This window comes from Pyrgilauda ruficollis, unplaced genomic scaffold, assembly GCF_017590135.1.
Source record: "Pyrgilauda ruficollis isolate IOZ18807 unplaced genomic scaffold, ASM1759013v1 scaffold15, whole genome shotgun sequence".
In the NCBI taxonomy this organism is placed as follows: Eukaryota; Metazoa; Chordata; class Aves; order Passeriformes; family Passeridae; genus Pyrgilauda; species Pyrgilauda ruficollis.
Genome location: NW_024513654.1, coordinates 517,836 through 534,608, shown reverse-complemented (window position 1 = coordinate 534,608; position 16,773 = coordinate 517,836). Strand labels below are relative to the sequence as shown.

At 54.1% G+C, this 16,773-nt stretch overlaps 1 protein-coding gene across 18 annotated transcripts in view; it reads left to right on the top strand.

The window, feature by feature from the left end:
• Positions 1–1,556: 1,556 nt before the first annotated feature.
• JAKMIP3 (Janus kinase and microtubule interacting protein 3) overlaps positions 1,557–16,773 on the top strand; it is a 28,375-nt gene continuing 13,158 nt past the window's right edge. For 6 of the 18 annotated variants that reach the window (XM_041461283.1, XM_041461280.1, XM_041461274.1 and 3 more), the window contains exons 1-7: positions 1,557–1,691; positions 2,786–3,283; positions 12,060–12,179; positions 12,602–12,748; positions 13,112–13,243; positions 13,726–13,761; positions 15,133–15,192. In XM_041461283.1, the coding sequence (XP_041317217.1) occupies positions 1,557–1,691; positions 2,786–3,283; positions 12,060–12,179; positions 12,602–12,748; positions 13,112–13,243; positions 13,726–13,761; positions 15,133–15,192 (1,128 nt within the window). Of the gene's footprint in view, positions 1,692–2,785; positions 3,284–10,219; positions 10,436–12,059; positions 12,180–12,601; positions 12,749–13,111; positions 13,244–13,725; positions 13,762–15,132; positions 15,193–16,773 lie in introns of all 18 variants that reach the window. The other 12 variants (XM_041461271.1, XM_041461265.1, XM_041461273.1 and 9 more) reach the window with 5 other exon arrangements.

Below are 16,773 nucleotides of genomic sequence, written 5' to 3'. Positions count from 1 at the left end.
GTTTCTCTAGGTCTCAGCCTCCCTCCTTCCCTCTGACCCACTGTCCTCTGTGATTTCTCTGGCTCTCAGCAGCTCTGCCCTCCCAAACTCCAGCCCTCTCCCAGCCTTATATCCCATATTTATATCCCAGAGCAGCTGCCTCCCTTGGCTCTTTTCTCCCTGATAGAGTCAGGCTTTTGCTCTTGGAATTGAAACCAGGCCCTTTTTTATCACAATGTTGTTGTGGAGGTTGTTTCTGCTGCTGTTTTGCCGTTCTCATTTGTGGTTGCTCTCTCCTTGCAGCTGCCCTGACCTGCTGAGCCCCATCCCCGTGCCTGGACAGGGACAGAGCCTCTGCTGTGTTGGACCATGAGGGACAGGGCGAGGCACTGAGGGTCTCCAGCCAGGAACACTGCTGCCCACGTTAACAGGATTGCTTTTAAAAAGGTCGGAAATGTTTTCCCAAATCTGAGCACTTTTTAATGGAGTTTTGTTGTATGACCATCCCGTGGTTCCATGACTCTATGAAAATAGAATAGAAATAAAATCTTCCCAGTGGTTGCTGTCTCCATGGCAGTGCCAGGGACTGGTGGGTGGGTGGCCCTCCTGAATTCCCCATCCTCTGCCCTGTGTGCATTCCCCATCCTCTGCCCTGTGTGGGTTCCCCATCCTCTGCCCTTTGTGCATTCCCCATCCTCTGCCCCGTGTACATTCCCCATCCTCTGCCCTGTGTGGGTTCCCTCTGCCCTGTGTGGGTTCCCCATCCTCTGCCCTGTGTGGGCTCCAGGACAATAATTGTCCAGATGAAGGAATGGACGCTGCCTGGCAGGAGGGTGCAGCTGGGGGGGACAGGCCCTGCTCCCAGGGAATGAGGGATGGGACAAGAGGCTGCATCAGAGGAGGTTCAGGTTGGATGTTGGGCTCACTTCCCCGTGGAAAGGGCTGTCCAGCCCAGATGGGAAGTCCCCATCCCTGGAGGGACGTAAGAGCCTTGTGGATGTGGCACCTGGAGATGTGGGGGGTGGACTGAAAGGTCTTAGAGGACTTTTCCACCTGAACAAAGCTGTGATTGCACACCTATCCCAGGGGTGCAGCCCCTCCAGCTGACCCTTCCATGTGAACAAAGCTGTGATTGCACACCTATCCCAGGGAGTGCAGCCCCTCGGCTGGCCCTTCCATGTGAGCAAAGGTGTGATTGCACACCTATCCCAGGGAGTGCAGCCCCTCAGCTGACCCTTCCACCTGAACAAAGCTGTGATTGCACACCTATCCCATGGAATGCAGCCCCTCCAGCTGACCCTTCCACCTGTGATTGCACACCTATCCCAGGGAGTGCAGCCCCTCAGCTGACCCTTCCACCTGTGATTGCACACCTATCCCAGGGAGTGCAGCCCCTCAGCTGACCCTTCCACCTGTGATTGCACACCTATCCCAGGGAGGGCAGCCCCTGGGCTGGCCCTCGGGCTGTGCCGGTGCTGTGTCCCTGCAGGCAGTGGCAGCCTGTCCTTGTCCCTCCCTGCAGGCCCCAGAAGATGTAGAGCGGGAGCAGCGAGCCGCGGGGCCGGGCGTCCCTCACCATGGCCAAGAGGGGCTCCAGCAGCCGCGCCAGGGGGGACAAGCCCGACGCCCTGGCCGCCCTGCAGGCTGCCAACGAGGAGCTCAGGGCCAAGCTCACCGACATCCAGATCGAGCTGCAGCAGGAGAAGAGTAAGGTGGGCAGCTTCCCCTCCCGTGAGCGCGGTTCGGTGTCGCGCAGAAGGTCAGGAATGCCAGAATTCTCCCTGTGCTTCTTCCCTTTCCCTTTCACACTGATGCCATTTGGGTTTGGCACTCTTAACTCCTCCAAACTGAGTGCTTACCCGCACGTGCAGCACTAAACCTCAGCTGTGCCTCCTGCCTAATTCCCAAGTTCCAAGGAGACACAGCCTCCCTCAGCCTTTGGGAGAGGGACAGCGGAGGGGGCTGGAGCCTCAGCTCTAAGAGTTCCAGCCCTTGCCCTCAGATCACTTCTCAGCAGGAGCATGGAATATTATTTGTTTTTCCCCAATTCTCCAAATCAGTTTCCACTGATAGACTCTGGGGGTTTTTGGTTCCAGAATAGAAATGTGTTACTCTGCAGGGACAAAATGATACTTTGCATTTTCCATGAATTTGCATCACTACTAGGCATTTTAGACCATGAATCTGACACACAGGTATAAATAAATAGAACGTCTGTTGATCCTTTTGCTGCGCAGCAGCATTTGCATCTTTAAGGCTGAGGACTTTGTTTTCTTGCTCCCTGTCCTTCACAGCCACTTCTGGCCATGGTTTCTCTAGAGTTTATGGCATGGTTTTAAACTGAAACATCACTTGAGCCTTGTGTGGTCAGGTACAGTCAGTTATTTCTGCTGAATAATTCATCACTAAAAAAGCATCTGGTAAAATGCAGCTGTTGGGGCTTCACAGGAGCTTGCACAGAGATTTTTGTGTCCTGCTTGTGCACGTGCAGGTTTAGCCTGTGTGCCTGAGTGAGCCAGAGTGATGGCCTTGGCGTCTGATTTTTCCCTTATTTTGGGGGTAATGTGCTGTGAGACCTTCTGCAGAATAAAGTAAGGACTCAGACTTACTCAGAAGGTGCTGACTGATTCCTGAATGTGTATTAAACATGAGCCTGCAGTGAAAGAAAGGTCTTTGCTACCAGCAGTTTGTAGACACAGACATACTGAGGTGAATACTGTAAAGCCATCTGTACCACTTTTAAATGATCTCATGATATGTATTCATTGTTTGGCTGACTGAAAATACTATTTTATTTTCCTTATAGGTCAGCAGGTTGGAAAGGGAGAAGAATCAGGAAGTGAAGCAGATCAAGGAGCACGAACAGCATAAAAGCACAGTGGTGGTCACAGAGCTCAAAGTCAAACTTCACGAAGACAAAATGAAAGAGCTCCAAGCTGTCCGAGAAACTCTTCTGAGACAGCATGAAGCTGAGCTGCTCAGAGTGATAAAAATTAAGGACAATGAAATCCAGAGGCTGCAGACCCTGCTCAACGCCGTGCGTGACGGGGCCCCCGACAAGGTGAAGACGGTGCTGCTCACCGAGGCCAAGGAGGAGGCCAAGAGGGGCTTCGAGGTGGAGAAAATCAAAATGCAGCAAGAGATTTCCGAGCTGAAGGGGGCTAAGAAGCAGGTGGAGGAGGCTCTGACGATGGTGATCCAGGCTGACAAAATCAAAGCAGCGGAGATCAGGAGCGTGTACCACCTGCACCAGGAGGAGATCACCCGCATCAAGAGGGAGTGCGAGAGGGAGATCCGCAGGCTGGTACGTGTCGCTCTCTGCTCCTGGAGCTGTGCTCCTGGCAGGAAATGAGCGCTGCTGGGCTCACTGGGAGGGTGTGGAAACTCCGGGGCTTGCTCCAGGTCTGTTTACATTTGCTAGCAGAAAGGGCAAAGTGGTTTTGAAAAGTATTAGGATGTTTGGTGAGAAACTCCTTTATCTGTGTGGATAAAGAGCCTGTGGATGCTGTTCACGTTAAAGGTAGCAGGAAGAGCCCTCAGGATCCTGGCTGGTCAGGGGAATGCTACAGCAGTTATGTGTCTTGGGTTATGCCTCTATGTCCTCAGCCAGCCTTCCTTCCTGAGCCACCTTGGTCCCTGCCTTTGCTGGTTCCCGTGGACATCCCATAGTGAGGCTTACACAACCCCAAATGCTCTTTGTCTGCACCCCTGAGTGCTGCCCAGGCAGCCGGGCACTCAGGGGCAGTTCTCTCCATGGCCACCGTGGTGGTTTGTCCCAGGACAGGGCTGCTTCTGCTCCTGTGTGGCTGCCAGCTGAGCAGGTGGCTGGGATCCCACCTGGCCCCAGGTGTGGCTGCTCAGCCTGCCCTCACCTAACCCAACACCTGATCCTCAGCTGCAGCAGCTCCACTCTCAAAGGCAACAGCTTCACCCTGTGGCCTTGGAGATGTCCCCTGGCCTGGGGAGGATGGAAGGGGTGCTGGTGCTTGGAAAAGGGGGCAATCCCGAGGGAGGGAGCTCCTCGCAGGGAAGGCTTTGCAGCAGAGCCTGGCAGGCCAGCAGCGCCCTGTGGGCTCAGGGTTCACTGCTGCTGCCCCTGCCTTGTGACCCACCCTCCTGAGCCCCGGAGGGCTGCTGCCTTGCCCGGGGCCTGGGGACACAGCCTGCCCCGAGATGTGAGCCTTGGGTCTTGTCTCAGTGCCTGCGTGGTGCCACCATCGTGCTGTGCTTGCCACGCTGCTTTACAGCTCTCAGTGCCCTGGGACAGACACAGCCCTCAGCTGTTACCCAAACACTAAATAAATTTAAAATGCCCAAAGAGCTTCAGCCTGGCCCCAGACCAAAGGCTGGCAGTGTGACCACGCTGCAGAGACCCCCTGCTCTGGAGGATGCTGTCCAGCATCACCTGAGCCCTGACCCCCAAAGGGCCTTGCAGTGTCCCCTGCCTTTATTTAGCCTCCTCTCAGACTTCAGGCTGTTAAGGTTTTTTCATAGATTATTTTATTTTTATGAAGAGGATATTAAAAGCAATTTAGAGCCAAGTGCTCCATTGATGCTGTTCAAATATCCTGCAGTGTAAGTACATTCTCCTCTCACCACACATCACCGGTGCATCGATTTCATTCAGCACATGAATGGGGGGCTAATGGACATCCTAAATAAACTTGCTGCATCACATGGAAAGTTCCCACTAATGGCCTTTAATGTAGAAGCTGTAAAATAAATATGGTCTTAGTTACAGGGAGCAGAGTGGTTCAACGGGATGTTTTCTAAACTGCCTTTTTGAAAATCAAACGTTTTTTAAAAAGTTCCTGCTTGAAACAATCAGATTGGCTCACTGCACCAATGAAATGACCTGATGCCATGAGTTTACAAACCCTGAGTGCCTCAAGGGCTCTCAGCCCCATGGGCTCCTCAGTTATTCTGGTGGGAGCTGGTGGCTCCTGGCACCTTGTGGGGAGGGCCTGGGGTCTGGTGCAAGGCTGTGCCCTGCTAACAGAGAATCAGGGGGGCACTGCCCCAGCTTCAGGGCATTTTCTGTGCTTGCATGGACTGGCAGTCTGTGGCAGGAGCAGAGGGAATGGCCTCAGGATGCCCAGGGCAGCTCAGGGTGGGCACGGCACGAATTTCCCCATGGAAAGGGAGATCAGGAACTGGCACTGCCCAGGCAGGGCTGGAGTGCCCATCCCTGCAGGTGGCACCTGGAGGTGGCACTCAGAGCTCTGGGCTGGGGACAAGGTGGGGATGGGCACAGCTGTCACTCCAGGGTCTGTGATTCTGGGTGTTCTCCAGATAAACCCCAGCTCCTCACTGCAGCCATTCTCTGGGCCAGGGTGGATGCCAAAGGCTCCAGCCCCTTCCCATGGAGCAGGGCTGACAGCTCCCAGCGCTGCAGGCAGCACAGGAAGGCAGCTGGGTGGTTTGGGGTGTTCTTAGGTGATTTGGGGTGTTTTTGGGTGTGCTGGGCTGGCACACGTGGCTGCTGTGTCTGTGGCTGCCCAGGCTGGTTCAGTGCCCTGGCTCAGCTCAGGGGCCCTGCAGGAGATGGAATCCCCCTGCAGATGGCCACGAGTGCGAGTGGCAGCCGCCTCCTTTGCAGAGAATGCCTCATTTCAGTCAACCGCTCTTAAATTTCAATTTGTGCGTTCTAAACCGCCTTAGAACACCGCGTGGCTGTGTCTAATGGCATTTGTGTGGGCAGGAGCACTCCCTGCTGACTGTGTGCACAGCCAAGCCAGCAGCTGTCAGCCTGCAGCGTTCCCCAAGCCTTGATGCTTGCTAAGTGGGGACCAAAATTCACTGTGGTGCAGAGCATTTGAACTTTAATTAACTCTAGGTTCATCAGGAAGGAGAAGTTCTGCACAGCCATGGCCACTGCAGCCTCCTCACTCCTGTCTCCTTTTTCAGGGGACTGAGAAATCAGAAAAACTGAGGAAATGGGATTTGCTGGAGCCTGGGGAGTGGTTGTTTTCAATCTAGATAAACTTTAGCTGATCAGGAGTATCAAAAGCTTTAATAACCTGTGCCAATCCCCCTGTGAGACCACTGGGCATGGAGAGCTTCAGAGCTCCCTGGTGGCAGGACCAAAGAGGGGATCACGGTTCTGAGCCTCTGCTCTGAGACCCTGAGCTCTGCCAGGCTGTGCTGAATTAGTGAACATGTCTGATGCCAAGGGTGGGATCACATGAAAGGGTAGGAAGCTGATTTTTAAATATTGATTTTATTGGTGATTGATTTAGTCTCTACCCTCTGCTTTGGTTTCCCTCACGTGTTGAGAAACCCCATATCTGAGACTGCAAGGGTGGCTCAGCACCTGAAAGGCAAACACACATTCAAGGTGGACTGTTCCTTCTTCCACCTGGGGATTTCTTAGTCATTTGTGGTTTACCACAATTACCATTACTAATTTACCACTTTATTTTTCCAACTAAACCCGGGCTGAAGGATTTTGTTGTACATAAAAGCCAGACAACATAGGCTTAGGAGGGTCAGGAAATTCCTCATTCTGGGGATCCTTTCCTGTCTCACAGGCCAGCTTTTAACACCACTTTTCTCTGTGCACCTAAACAAGGAGTTCCCATTTCCTGGGCTGTAACCACGCTGTCGTTGTGCTGCAGCACCCCTGACTCGGGGAGAGCTGGGCAGCTCCGTGGGGCTGTGCTGCAGCCGGAGCTCTGCGCAGGGCTGAATGCACGGGCCTGCCGGCTGTGCTGGGCTCGGAGCCGCTCCCAGCCCAAACCTGGCAGGGGTACTGCTGGCTGTGCTGGGCTCGGAGCGGCTCCCAGCCCGAACCTGCCGGGGACTGCCGGCTGTGCCGGGCTCGGAGCGGCTCCCAGCCTCAACCTCGCAGGGGTACTGCTGGCTGTGCTGGGCTCGGAGCGGCTCCCAGCCCGAACCTGCCGGGTACTGCCGGCTGTGCCGGGCTCGGAGCGGCTCCCGGCCCGAACCTGGCCAGGACTGCCGGCTGTGCTGGGCTCGGAGCCGCTCCCAGCCCAAACCTCGCAGGGGTGCTGCCGCTGGCTGGGGAGCCCGGGGCAGGGCAGGGGGCTGGCTCTGCGCAGGGAGGGAAGGAGGGTACAGAGGGGTGTGTGTCCCCTGTGCCTGAGCCCCTCTCCCAGGGCCGCCCTGTCCCCTCCTGCCTGGGCAGCTCATCGGGCAGGCCCCAGCGCTCTGGCAGTCCCCCTGGGGCTGGGACAGGTCTCCTGACGTGTCCTGATGCCAGCTCAGACCGTGGGGAGCTGTGCCTGCAGTGGACAGGGATTCTCCTCTGTGCCCCCCGCCTGGGGATGCCTTTGATCAGGCACTGGCAGCTCCAAAGGCCATTTTTGGCAGCACTGTCAGCTTGCAGGGCCCAGGGAGAGCGCAGGGACAGCGGTCCCAGCCAGGACCCTCAGGCTGGGTTTGAACGAGGGTGGCAATAATGACTTTAACAGAGTCACGCTCAAAGCTGGCGCTGCAGGAGCACCAGGGGCAGCACGTGTCCCGGAGCTCGCAGCTGGCACCAGCCGTGCCGGGGCAGCCTCAGCGAGCAGGCACACCAACATCCACAAACATCCATCCAGCCCTGCAGGTGGGGGCTCCTGCGCTGCCGCCCCTCCCCAGCTCCGGCAGCAGGCAGGGTGGGAGCAGGGAGAGCAGCCAGAGCCCTGCTCCAGGACCGGCACGGCACAGCCCGGCACAGCCCAGTACAGCACACCCCAGCCCAGCCCGGCACAGCCCAGCCCGGCCCAGCCCAGCCCAGCCCGGCACAGCCCAGCCCGGCCCAGCCCAGCCCAGCCCGGCACAGCCCAGCCCGGCCCAGCCCAGCCCAGCCCGGCACAGCCCAGCCCGGCCCAGCCCAGCCCAGCCCGGCACAGCCCAGCCCGGCCCAGCCCAGCCCAGCCCGGCACAGCCCAGCCCGGCCCAGCCCAGCCCAGCCCGGCACAGCCCAGCCCGGCCCAGCCCAGCCCAGCCCGGCACAGCCCAGCCCGGCCCAGCCCAGCCCAGCCCGGCACAGCCCAGCCCGGCCCAGCCCAGCCCAGCCCGGCACAGCCCAGCCCGGCCCAGCCCAGCCCAGCCCGGCACAGCCCAGCCCGGCCCAGCCCAGCCCAGCCCGGCACAGCCCAGCCCGGCCCAGCCCAGCCCAGCCCGGCACAGCCCAGCCCGGCCCAGCCCAGCCCAGCCCGGCACGAGGCCAGGCTGCCCTGCCCGGGGGCTGCGTGCCCACGGCCCCGCACCGCTGCCAGTGAGCTCTGGGCCCCTTGCCCTGCCTCTCCTTCTCCCAGCCGTGTGCTGAGCACATCTTCCCCTCCGTCTGTGCTCTTTCCACACTGTCTCTGTCTGTCAGTGGCTGCAGGCACCAAACTTGTGCACGTGTCATGCAGGGCAATTTACTCAGGTGAAGGCAGATGTCAATGCTGGTGTTTGCTTGTGGTTTATGAAGGTTATGTTTAGGGATATTTTTTTTTTCTGGAAAACCAACCGTTAGTGAAATGCTGTGAAATGTTTTGTGTTTTCTCATCTCTTTGTTCCTCCCAATTTCATGTGTTGCCTTTGTTGTAATATGTCTTTGTTTCCGTATAAATAAGAATCAACTACCCAATATTCTGCTTATTTTAAGCAAATAATCATTTGATGGTGTGTTATCTTTTCATCTGTGCATCCATTTAGATTTCTCCTCATGAGGCATTTAGCAGGAAGACCTCAGGTGCTCTGGAGCACCTATGTCTTTGTTTCATTCAAAGTCAGCAGACGCTGCCTGCACGGACATGGTTGGAAGGGTCGTTAACAATGGCACCCAAAATCCCTTTCATTTGCTCCATTTTGCTTTCCTGGTGTCTGGGTGACCTGCCCTGGGGGGGCCACGTTGGCATTTACTGCAAACAAAGTCCTTGGAGTGGCTGTTGCTTCCCTGTGTCATTTTTTTCCAGATTTACAGACAAAGCAGAGATAAAAGTAATACAGCTCTAACAAGGCAAAATGTTCTTATTTGAAGCAGGCCGGGTTTAAAAACTGACCGTTGAAATTAAATGTCTGAAGTCTCAAAAACCGATGGCAAAAACCCTGTGTTTGTGGAGGCTGACAGCAGCTGGCAGAGCCCTGAGGGGGGGCAGCAGCCAGCCCTGCTGGGCTGGGATCAGGATTCCTTCCCTGGGCTGGGATCAGGGATGTCCTTCATTGGGCTGGAATCAGCTGGGCTGGGATCAGGGGTTCCTTCACTGGCCAGGGCTCAGCTGGGCTGGGGGATCAGGATTCCTTCACTGGGCTGGGCTGGGATCAGCTGTGCTGGGATCAACTGGATTAGGATCAGGGATTCCTTCACTGGGCTGGGATCAGCTGGGCTGGGATCAGGGATTTCCTTCACTGGGCTGGGATCAGCTGGGCTGGGATCAGGATTCCTTCCCTGGGCTGGGATCAGGGATGTCCTTCATTGGGCTGGGATCAGCTGGGCTGGGATCAGGGATTCCTGCACTGGGCTGGGATCAGCTGGGCTGGGATCAGCTGGGCTGGGATCAGGGATTCCTTCACTGGGCTGGGATCAGCTGGGCTGGGATCAGGGATTTCCTTCACTGGGCTGGGATCAGGGATTCCTTCACTGGCAGGACCCAGCTGCCCTCGTGAGCTCCAGCCAGACCAGGGTCAGATCCTGGCTGATCCCATGGGATGTGCACGGGCCCTTGGCACAGGCAGACAGGGAAGGAGAGTGTTAGAGGTCACTGGGTGTTTGTCATTTAAGCACTTCACAATTTTGCATAATGTTTATTATGTGTAAGTAAAACCTCTCATGGAAGAGGAATTGCTCACAAGGGAGACTTTTGGACAAAAATAATTTTGTTAAAAAAATCATATTTCCTCCAGGAATTTTGAAAATTTAAAGGATACTGAGGTTTAAAAGTTAATAATCCACATTTTCTGGAGGTGACATCCAAGCGAAACGCTGCAGAATCATTAAAGCCTTTGACTGAAGCAATCCAAGTGCGATGTGAATGTCAAGCCTTAATTTTTTTTACGATATTCTGAAGTGGTGATAGGATTTCAGGCTGTTTGGCAATATTTCACTGGGAGCTGCCTGCTGGAGGAGGGAGCTCCTGCTGCGTGGCCCTGGCGCCGGGCGGTGCTGCAGCGTGGTTGTCCCTGTCCCTGTCCCTGTCCCTGTCCCTGTCCCTGTCCCTGTGCTGCGGGGGCAGGCAGCGGTGCTGGGCCGCCCCGGGGTGCTCGGTGCTGCCCAGCCCTGTGTGACTGTGTTCTGTTCTCCTTGTAGATGGAGGAGATTAAGTTTAAGGACAGAGCAGTCTTCGTGCTGGAGAGAGAGTTAGGGGTGCGAGCCGGGCATGCTCAGAGACTGCAGCTCCAAAAGGAGGCTTTAGATGAACAACTGTCCCAGCTCAAAGAGTCTGACCGGCATCTGAGCAGCCCCAAGCGGGAACTTCCTTATGCAAGTGGTGCAGGAGACGCTTCAGATCATTCGGGAAGCCCCGTAAGCACTTCCACGTGGTTTCACCTAAGCGAGCGACCAAACGAGTGACAGAATCTTGATGAGTGCACCCTGCAGCAAGAGCTGTCCCATGGCTGTGCGGGGCTCCCGAGGCACCTGCTCGTGCTCTGGCTTTTGTCGTGCCCAAACCGTTGAGATTTCCAATCAAACCTCGCCATGGGAGAGCTTTTGCTTTCTGTCGTTTTGTTTCCCCGTCGGTTTGGTTTGGTTTGATTTGGTTTGGTTTGGTTTTGTCAGCAGGGTGGAGTTCTCTGTTCTTTCTCTCCTTTTCCTCACTGTACCATGCTCAGCCACCCGCCTCAGTTTGCCGGTTTGACACGGTTCTGCCAACAAACGATGCAAATGCATTTCTCACCAAGTGCTGTTCGTGTGCAAGCTCTGGGAGGCGCGAGCTGGGGCTTGGGGAGCAGATGTACGAGGCCAGTTCCAGAGGGGACGGGGAGGGCAGTGCAGGGCAGCAGGAGCCCTGCAGCCCCCAGGGCAGCCCCTTCCTGCTGCTGGCTGTCAGCAGGACACAAAGCGAGCCAAAGACCTCCTGACCTGTTCTCTGCTGTTTATTCTCTGCAATAGCAGAACATCCGATTGGAGTCACCCCTGCAGGTGGCTTTTGCAGTGTAACTCTGGCACCTCCCTGCTGGGGCTCCCCTTTGCCCAGACGAGCCCTCGGGTAACTGCCCTCGTGCCTCTGACGTGTGCAGGTCGTCCTCATTGCTGATCCTCATCAAGATTTCTTTTGCGACAGCCTTGATTGTCTCAGTACAAGTGTAAAACTTACACCTGAGCAGACCAATCTATTTTATTCTCTGGCCCAAGCCTCTCCTGCACCTGTTGAATGAGGAACCCTAGACCTCCCAAAAGTGCCACCAGCACTGTGGGCACTAATTTGCCTCTCTCTTGTTGTACTCAACTTCTGCCAAAGACCAGAACAGGTCATAGAGAAGGGGAAAAGTCTGTCACGTTTGTCAGTAGCTGTAACTCCTCTCTGATTCTGAACGAGAACACATCTACCTATATCTCTATTCATTTCTAATTTGAATGAAGCATTTTCACTCAGATGAAGTGCTACCCCTGTGGCCTTACGAGTGACCCTTTAGGACCCCATAAGGGCCACAGCTTTCTGGAAGATCTTATTCAATGCACAATTGCATGGATTTTCCCCATTCAGTAATTCAGTAATTTTAATACCAGTTTCTTATGACCAAGTCCTCAGAGTGGGCGATGTGTCTGAAACTCTCAGTTCAACAGTGGCATCATTGGAACACGGCCTTCAGTTTTGATATTTTCTGTTGTTTCCGAGTTTACCATTTGTAAACTTTGTGTTTGCGCATTTGTATTGTCACGTTTGTGACGCTGTATTTGCATATGCATATACATATACATATGCATATACATACCTCTGCATTTGCATTCTTTGTTACATTTCCACTCCTCACTTGCCATTGGTCTCACCCTGCAGCTTTCCATGGTCACTCGGGCTCCATGGGTTACACTCCACACGATGACATTTAGAGTGTTTGGATTCGGGATAAGAAAAAGTTTGAGCTTTGCCAATGTGCTCTTGCGTGTACACTTACGAACAGTTATTTGCAGTTGATCTTTGTTTTAGGAACAGCAGTTGGATGAAAAGGATGCCCGGCGCTTCCAGCTGAAAATCGCGGAGCTGAGCGGGATCATCCGCAAGCTGGAGGACAGGAACGCGCTGCTGTCGGAGGAGAGGAACGAGCTGGTGAGTGCAGCAGTGCCAGGCTGGGGACGCGCTGCTCTGTCCCACAAACACGCCGGGCTTTGCTCCTGCCCTGCCTGCAAACCAGGGGCTGCCTCCTCCTCCTCCTCCTCCTCAGCTCGCTGCTCGGGCTGGGCCCGTCACTCCCCCCTTGGCTTGTGCAACAATGGTTTTTTAAGATGGCATTAGCTCAAATTATATGCATTTCTTTTTAAAAATAAGTACATTCCCCACACTGAATGTTTGCTACACAGGCATAATGACGTCTCATGTGGGAATGCTCTCTTCCAATGGAAAATCACAAGAGCTTTTATCAGTTCTGCTTTGCATCAGGAGAAAATACTTCTAGTGTGGTAGTTGCAGAAAGTAGTCAATATATTTGATGAAAAAGCTCCAGAGGTGTTATTTTTCTCTTTATCTTTCAGCTGAAACGTCTCAGAGAAGCAGAAAGTCAGTATAAGCCCATTTTGGACAAAAACAAACGCCTCAGTAGGAAGAATGAGGAGTTGTCACATGCCTTACGTCGAATGGAAAACAAACTGAAATTTGTGACGCAGGAAAACATTGCCATGGTGAGTGCCTTGCTCCTGGGAGAAGGGGGCATGTGGAGCTGGTGGGGCTGAGCAAGTCAGGCATTGGCCCACACTTGCAGGTCCCGTGGGAAACTGCTCCATTCTGGCAAGGTCCCTTCCAACCCAAACTAACCCAGCATTCTATGGTTCACCTTCGGCTTTCCTGCCAGGATCACCTCCCCATCCCTGGGAAATCTGCACCTGTGACCCTGCCCCTCCTTCCAGCTGGAGGAGCAGCAGGAGAGCTGCCAGGCCAGCCATTAGGGAGATGTTTTTTACTTACTGTAAAGGGAAGGGCCAGACAAGTCCCAGGCAAGTCCTCCTGATCATTTCCTCTTCTGCCCTGTGGTTTTTGGATTCTAGAGGCAAAGAACGGGAGCAATAAGGAGACCAAGCTCCCTAAATGACCTTGACCACAGCCAGGAAGAAAGGGAAGTGGATTTCCTGAGACTACAAGTTATTGAGCAGCAAAACATCATTGATGAGCTCTCCAAGGTGAGATGGGAGGCTGCTGTTCTCACGGGAGAGTGCCCAAGGGCAGAGCAGGGGAAGCCCAAGGAAGGGGTGCCCGAGGTTCTGGGAGCTGATGGGCACAGTGGGCAGCAGGGGAACCTGGCAGGCATTTCTGTGCTTAGTAGTAATAGAAATTATCTGTGGTCTGGTGTTTGGGAAAACCCTTTCAATCTGCATTGGCCTGGCAGGACAGAGCTGTGTCCTTGCATGTGCTGGTGGCCAGGTCTGGGAGGGAAACTGTCCGAGCTCCTTCAGCTGGACACACCACCAGGGCTGAAGATTCCTGTGTACAGGGAGGGGTCTGCAGTCCTGGGCTAGGGGTTTTGCTTCCTTCTCAACATGTTCTCAGTCCTTGGAAACAGAAAACACCAAAACCATGATACTCCTCTAGAAAATAACCTTTATTTCTTCCCTTTTTTTTTAAGCTTGTCCAGTTACTGACATTATTTCATTGTTTTCATTAGACCCTGGAGACTGCTGGCTATGTGAAGAGTGTCATGGTAAGAGTGACATTAGCTTCCTCCTCATCTATATATGCTTTAAATTGCTGTTCATGGAAAGCAGGAAGGGTACAATAATATTTATTCTCCCTTCCATCTGTGTTCAGCAGTGAGCTGACCAGGGGTTTCCTCAGAGCAGATTTTTTATCAGCAGCTGTTCACCAGAGAAAAGCACAGTGATGGTGGGGAGGAAAGCTTTAATCCCACCGCCTGCCCTGCTGGCCAAGGGCAAATGTCCCCATCTCCAGGGCAGCTCTGTCCCCTTGGAACTGCATTTTTTCACTCTGGCTACCCCTGGTTTTGTGCCACCCACAGCAGGGTGTGCTCAGCCCTGCCCTTGCCCCATCCCTGTGCTGTGGTGGGCAGGGATGTTTGGGGCTCCACCACAGATGGGTATTGATGGGATGTGCTGTTCCCATTGCCAGGCAACGAGTGTTCGATTGTCCCTGCTGCTGGCCCGGGGCTGGCCACCAGGCTGAGCAGCAGCACGTGCCAGTGTCCCCAAGGTCACCACATCCTTGTACCCGGCGGGTGAAATGGAGCAGATGAGGGTTTCCCCTGTACAGCTCCCCTCTCTGCAGTCCTGGGCTTTACAAGTCCAGAACAGAGACTTTGTTCTGAGTACTGTAAAAAATCCACCTAATACCACAAAGAGGAAGAAATCCTTCCCTGGCAGGGTGGGCAGGCCTGGCACAGGGTGCCCAGAGCAGCTGGGGCTGCCCCTGGATCCCTGGCAGTGCCCAAGGCCAGGCTGGACACTGGGGCTGGAGCACCTGGGACAGGGGAAGGTGTCCCTGCCGTGGCAGGGGTGAAAGGGGGTGATATTTAAGGTCCCTCCAACCTGGAATTTGATTATTCTATTATTTCCTCCCATTGGAAAAATTGTTGGCAGCAGTAGGGGCTCAAACCTCACTCCAGAGGCAGAGGGAACCTGCAGATCCTTAGAGAAGGGGCTGAGCCTGGAAGTGCAGAGTTCCGAGAGGCCCTGCGGTGTGTGCAGGGGGGCTGCTGGCTGTGTGCCCCTTCCAGAGCCACCAACTGCCACCAGGGACAGGGGCAGAGCCAGGGCAGGGGCTGCGGGGTCACAGTCACCCAGGGAGCAGCTCCAAGGGGGCACCCAAACTCTCAGCATAAAGCTTAGCATCAGCTTTATTTTAGCTTGATTTTCATGGACATAAAGAGCAATTTCTAGTTGTCTGTGGCAAAGCTGAAAGATGTTGGAGTAAATAACCCAGGACTGGTGACAGTGTGGGACAGTGGCCAGCAGGGACATTCCTGTCTGTTGCTTCCCCAGTGTCTCCTTGTACTGACAAGGTTAATTTCAATAACTGCTCTCTGAAAACAGCTCACATGTGTCTCTGACTCTTGCAGGAACGTGATAAGCTGCTGAGGTTCAGGAAGCAAAGGAAAAAAATGACAAGAATTCCTAAGGTAAAATACAAAACCTTCCACGGTGCATGCTGATGGACGGTGCTGGGGTGCTCAGAGCACCTCAGGGCCAGGGCAGTGCTCCCCTCGGGGTCTGCAGATGGGACCTGAACTTCAGTTTGGGTGATGTAGTTCAAGGACATTGGCAGACTGCATTGGGATATTCAAGGAGGGGCAAGGGACCTGTTTGCATCGAGCATTCTGAGCCTTTCCATGCTCTGCATTCACCCTGTGGGACTCTGGCGGGATGTGGTTGTCTTAAGAGCAGACAAATTTTATGAATTAACATATCTCCAAATGATCATCTAAGGGTGCTGCCTGAAAACATGTGTACATAGTAAATAATTCATGCTGGAGTTCAGTAACATGTGAAAATTGCTGGTTAGGGAAGCAATGGATAGAGCTCGGGGAAAAGGAGATGTTGGTTAATGAGGGCTTGGCAGGGTGTTAATGTAAATATTAACACTAAAATGTCACAGTAAGGTTTAATGTCAGGGCTGCCAGTGTGCTGTGATCCACAGATGAACAATTAGAGGGAGGCTGGAGCTAATGAACCTATGAATAACTAACTGAGGTCAATGGGAGATAACTCCTGTCATGCTGAACATCTCATCCAGGCTTTCCAGGGAGTCACATTCTGTCTCTCTGAAAGCTGGGAGGGGCTTTGGACAGGGATGGAGGGACAGGACACAGGGAATGGCTCCCACTGCCAGGGGCAGGGGTGGATGGGAGATTGGGAATTGGGAATTGTTCCTGGCAGGGTGGCAGGCCCTGGCACAGGGTGCCCAGAGCAGCTGTGGCTGCCCCTGGATCCCTGGCAGTGCCCAAGGCCAGGCTGGACACTGGGGCTGGAGCACCTGGGACAGGGGAAGGTGTCCCTGCCACATTCTGGGTTTCTGTGGCTCTCCTTCAAAAGTTACCCACTGCAAATTAAACCAAAGACGAAAATCTAGGTAAGTTTTTGTAAATCATTAATTAAAATTATCTTTAGAGCTGTGAAGTGTTGTCTTTGACTTTCAAGCATTTACAGTAAATCTTTCTTCACCACCATTCCTTTAAACAAAAAGCAGCTTTGAGTGAAAAAACTGGATTTCTTCAAAACATAGACACATTGCTGTGGTGATTAACTTCAAGTAAAATCCTTTTTGAAGATCTTTTCATGTGAAAGTCGTGGTGCTGACAGGAGAGACACCATGGTGATGACAGTGGATTAAAAGACATTTCAGTGCATGGCTTCCCCCTCGTGCTGAGCTGAACACTCAGAACAAAAGTGGTGTTTGGCCATAGAGAAATGGGAAGGAAATTAAATTTAAATTTAAAAAGGCAGGGCCTGGGAGGTGTCACCAGTGTGCCAGTGCAGGGACTGGGGCAGTTCCAGGCGCCGCTGGAGCCCAGCCTGGGGAGGAAGGTTCTACAAACATGTGTGGGAAGGACCGGGCTGGTTCTGGGAGAGAGCAGGGTGGGACCTGCCAGAGCCCGGCGTGCTGCGGCACCCTGCTCAGCCCCTGGGCCGTCTGTCTGTCTGTCCGTGTGCAGGGCTGGCTGGCTGGCTGTCCGTGTGCAGGGCTGGCTGGCTGGCTGTCC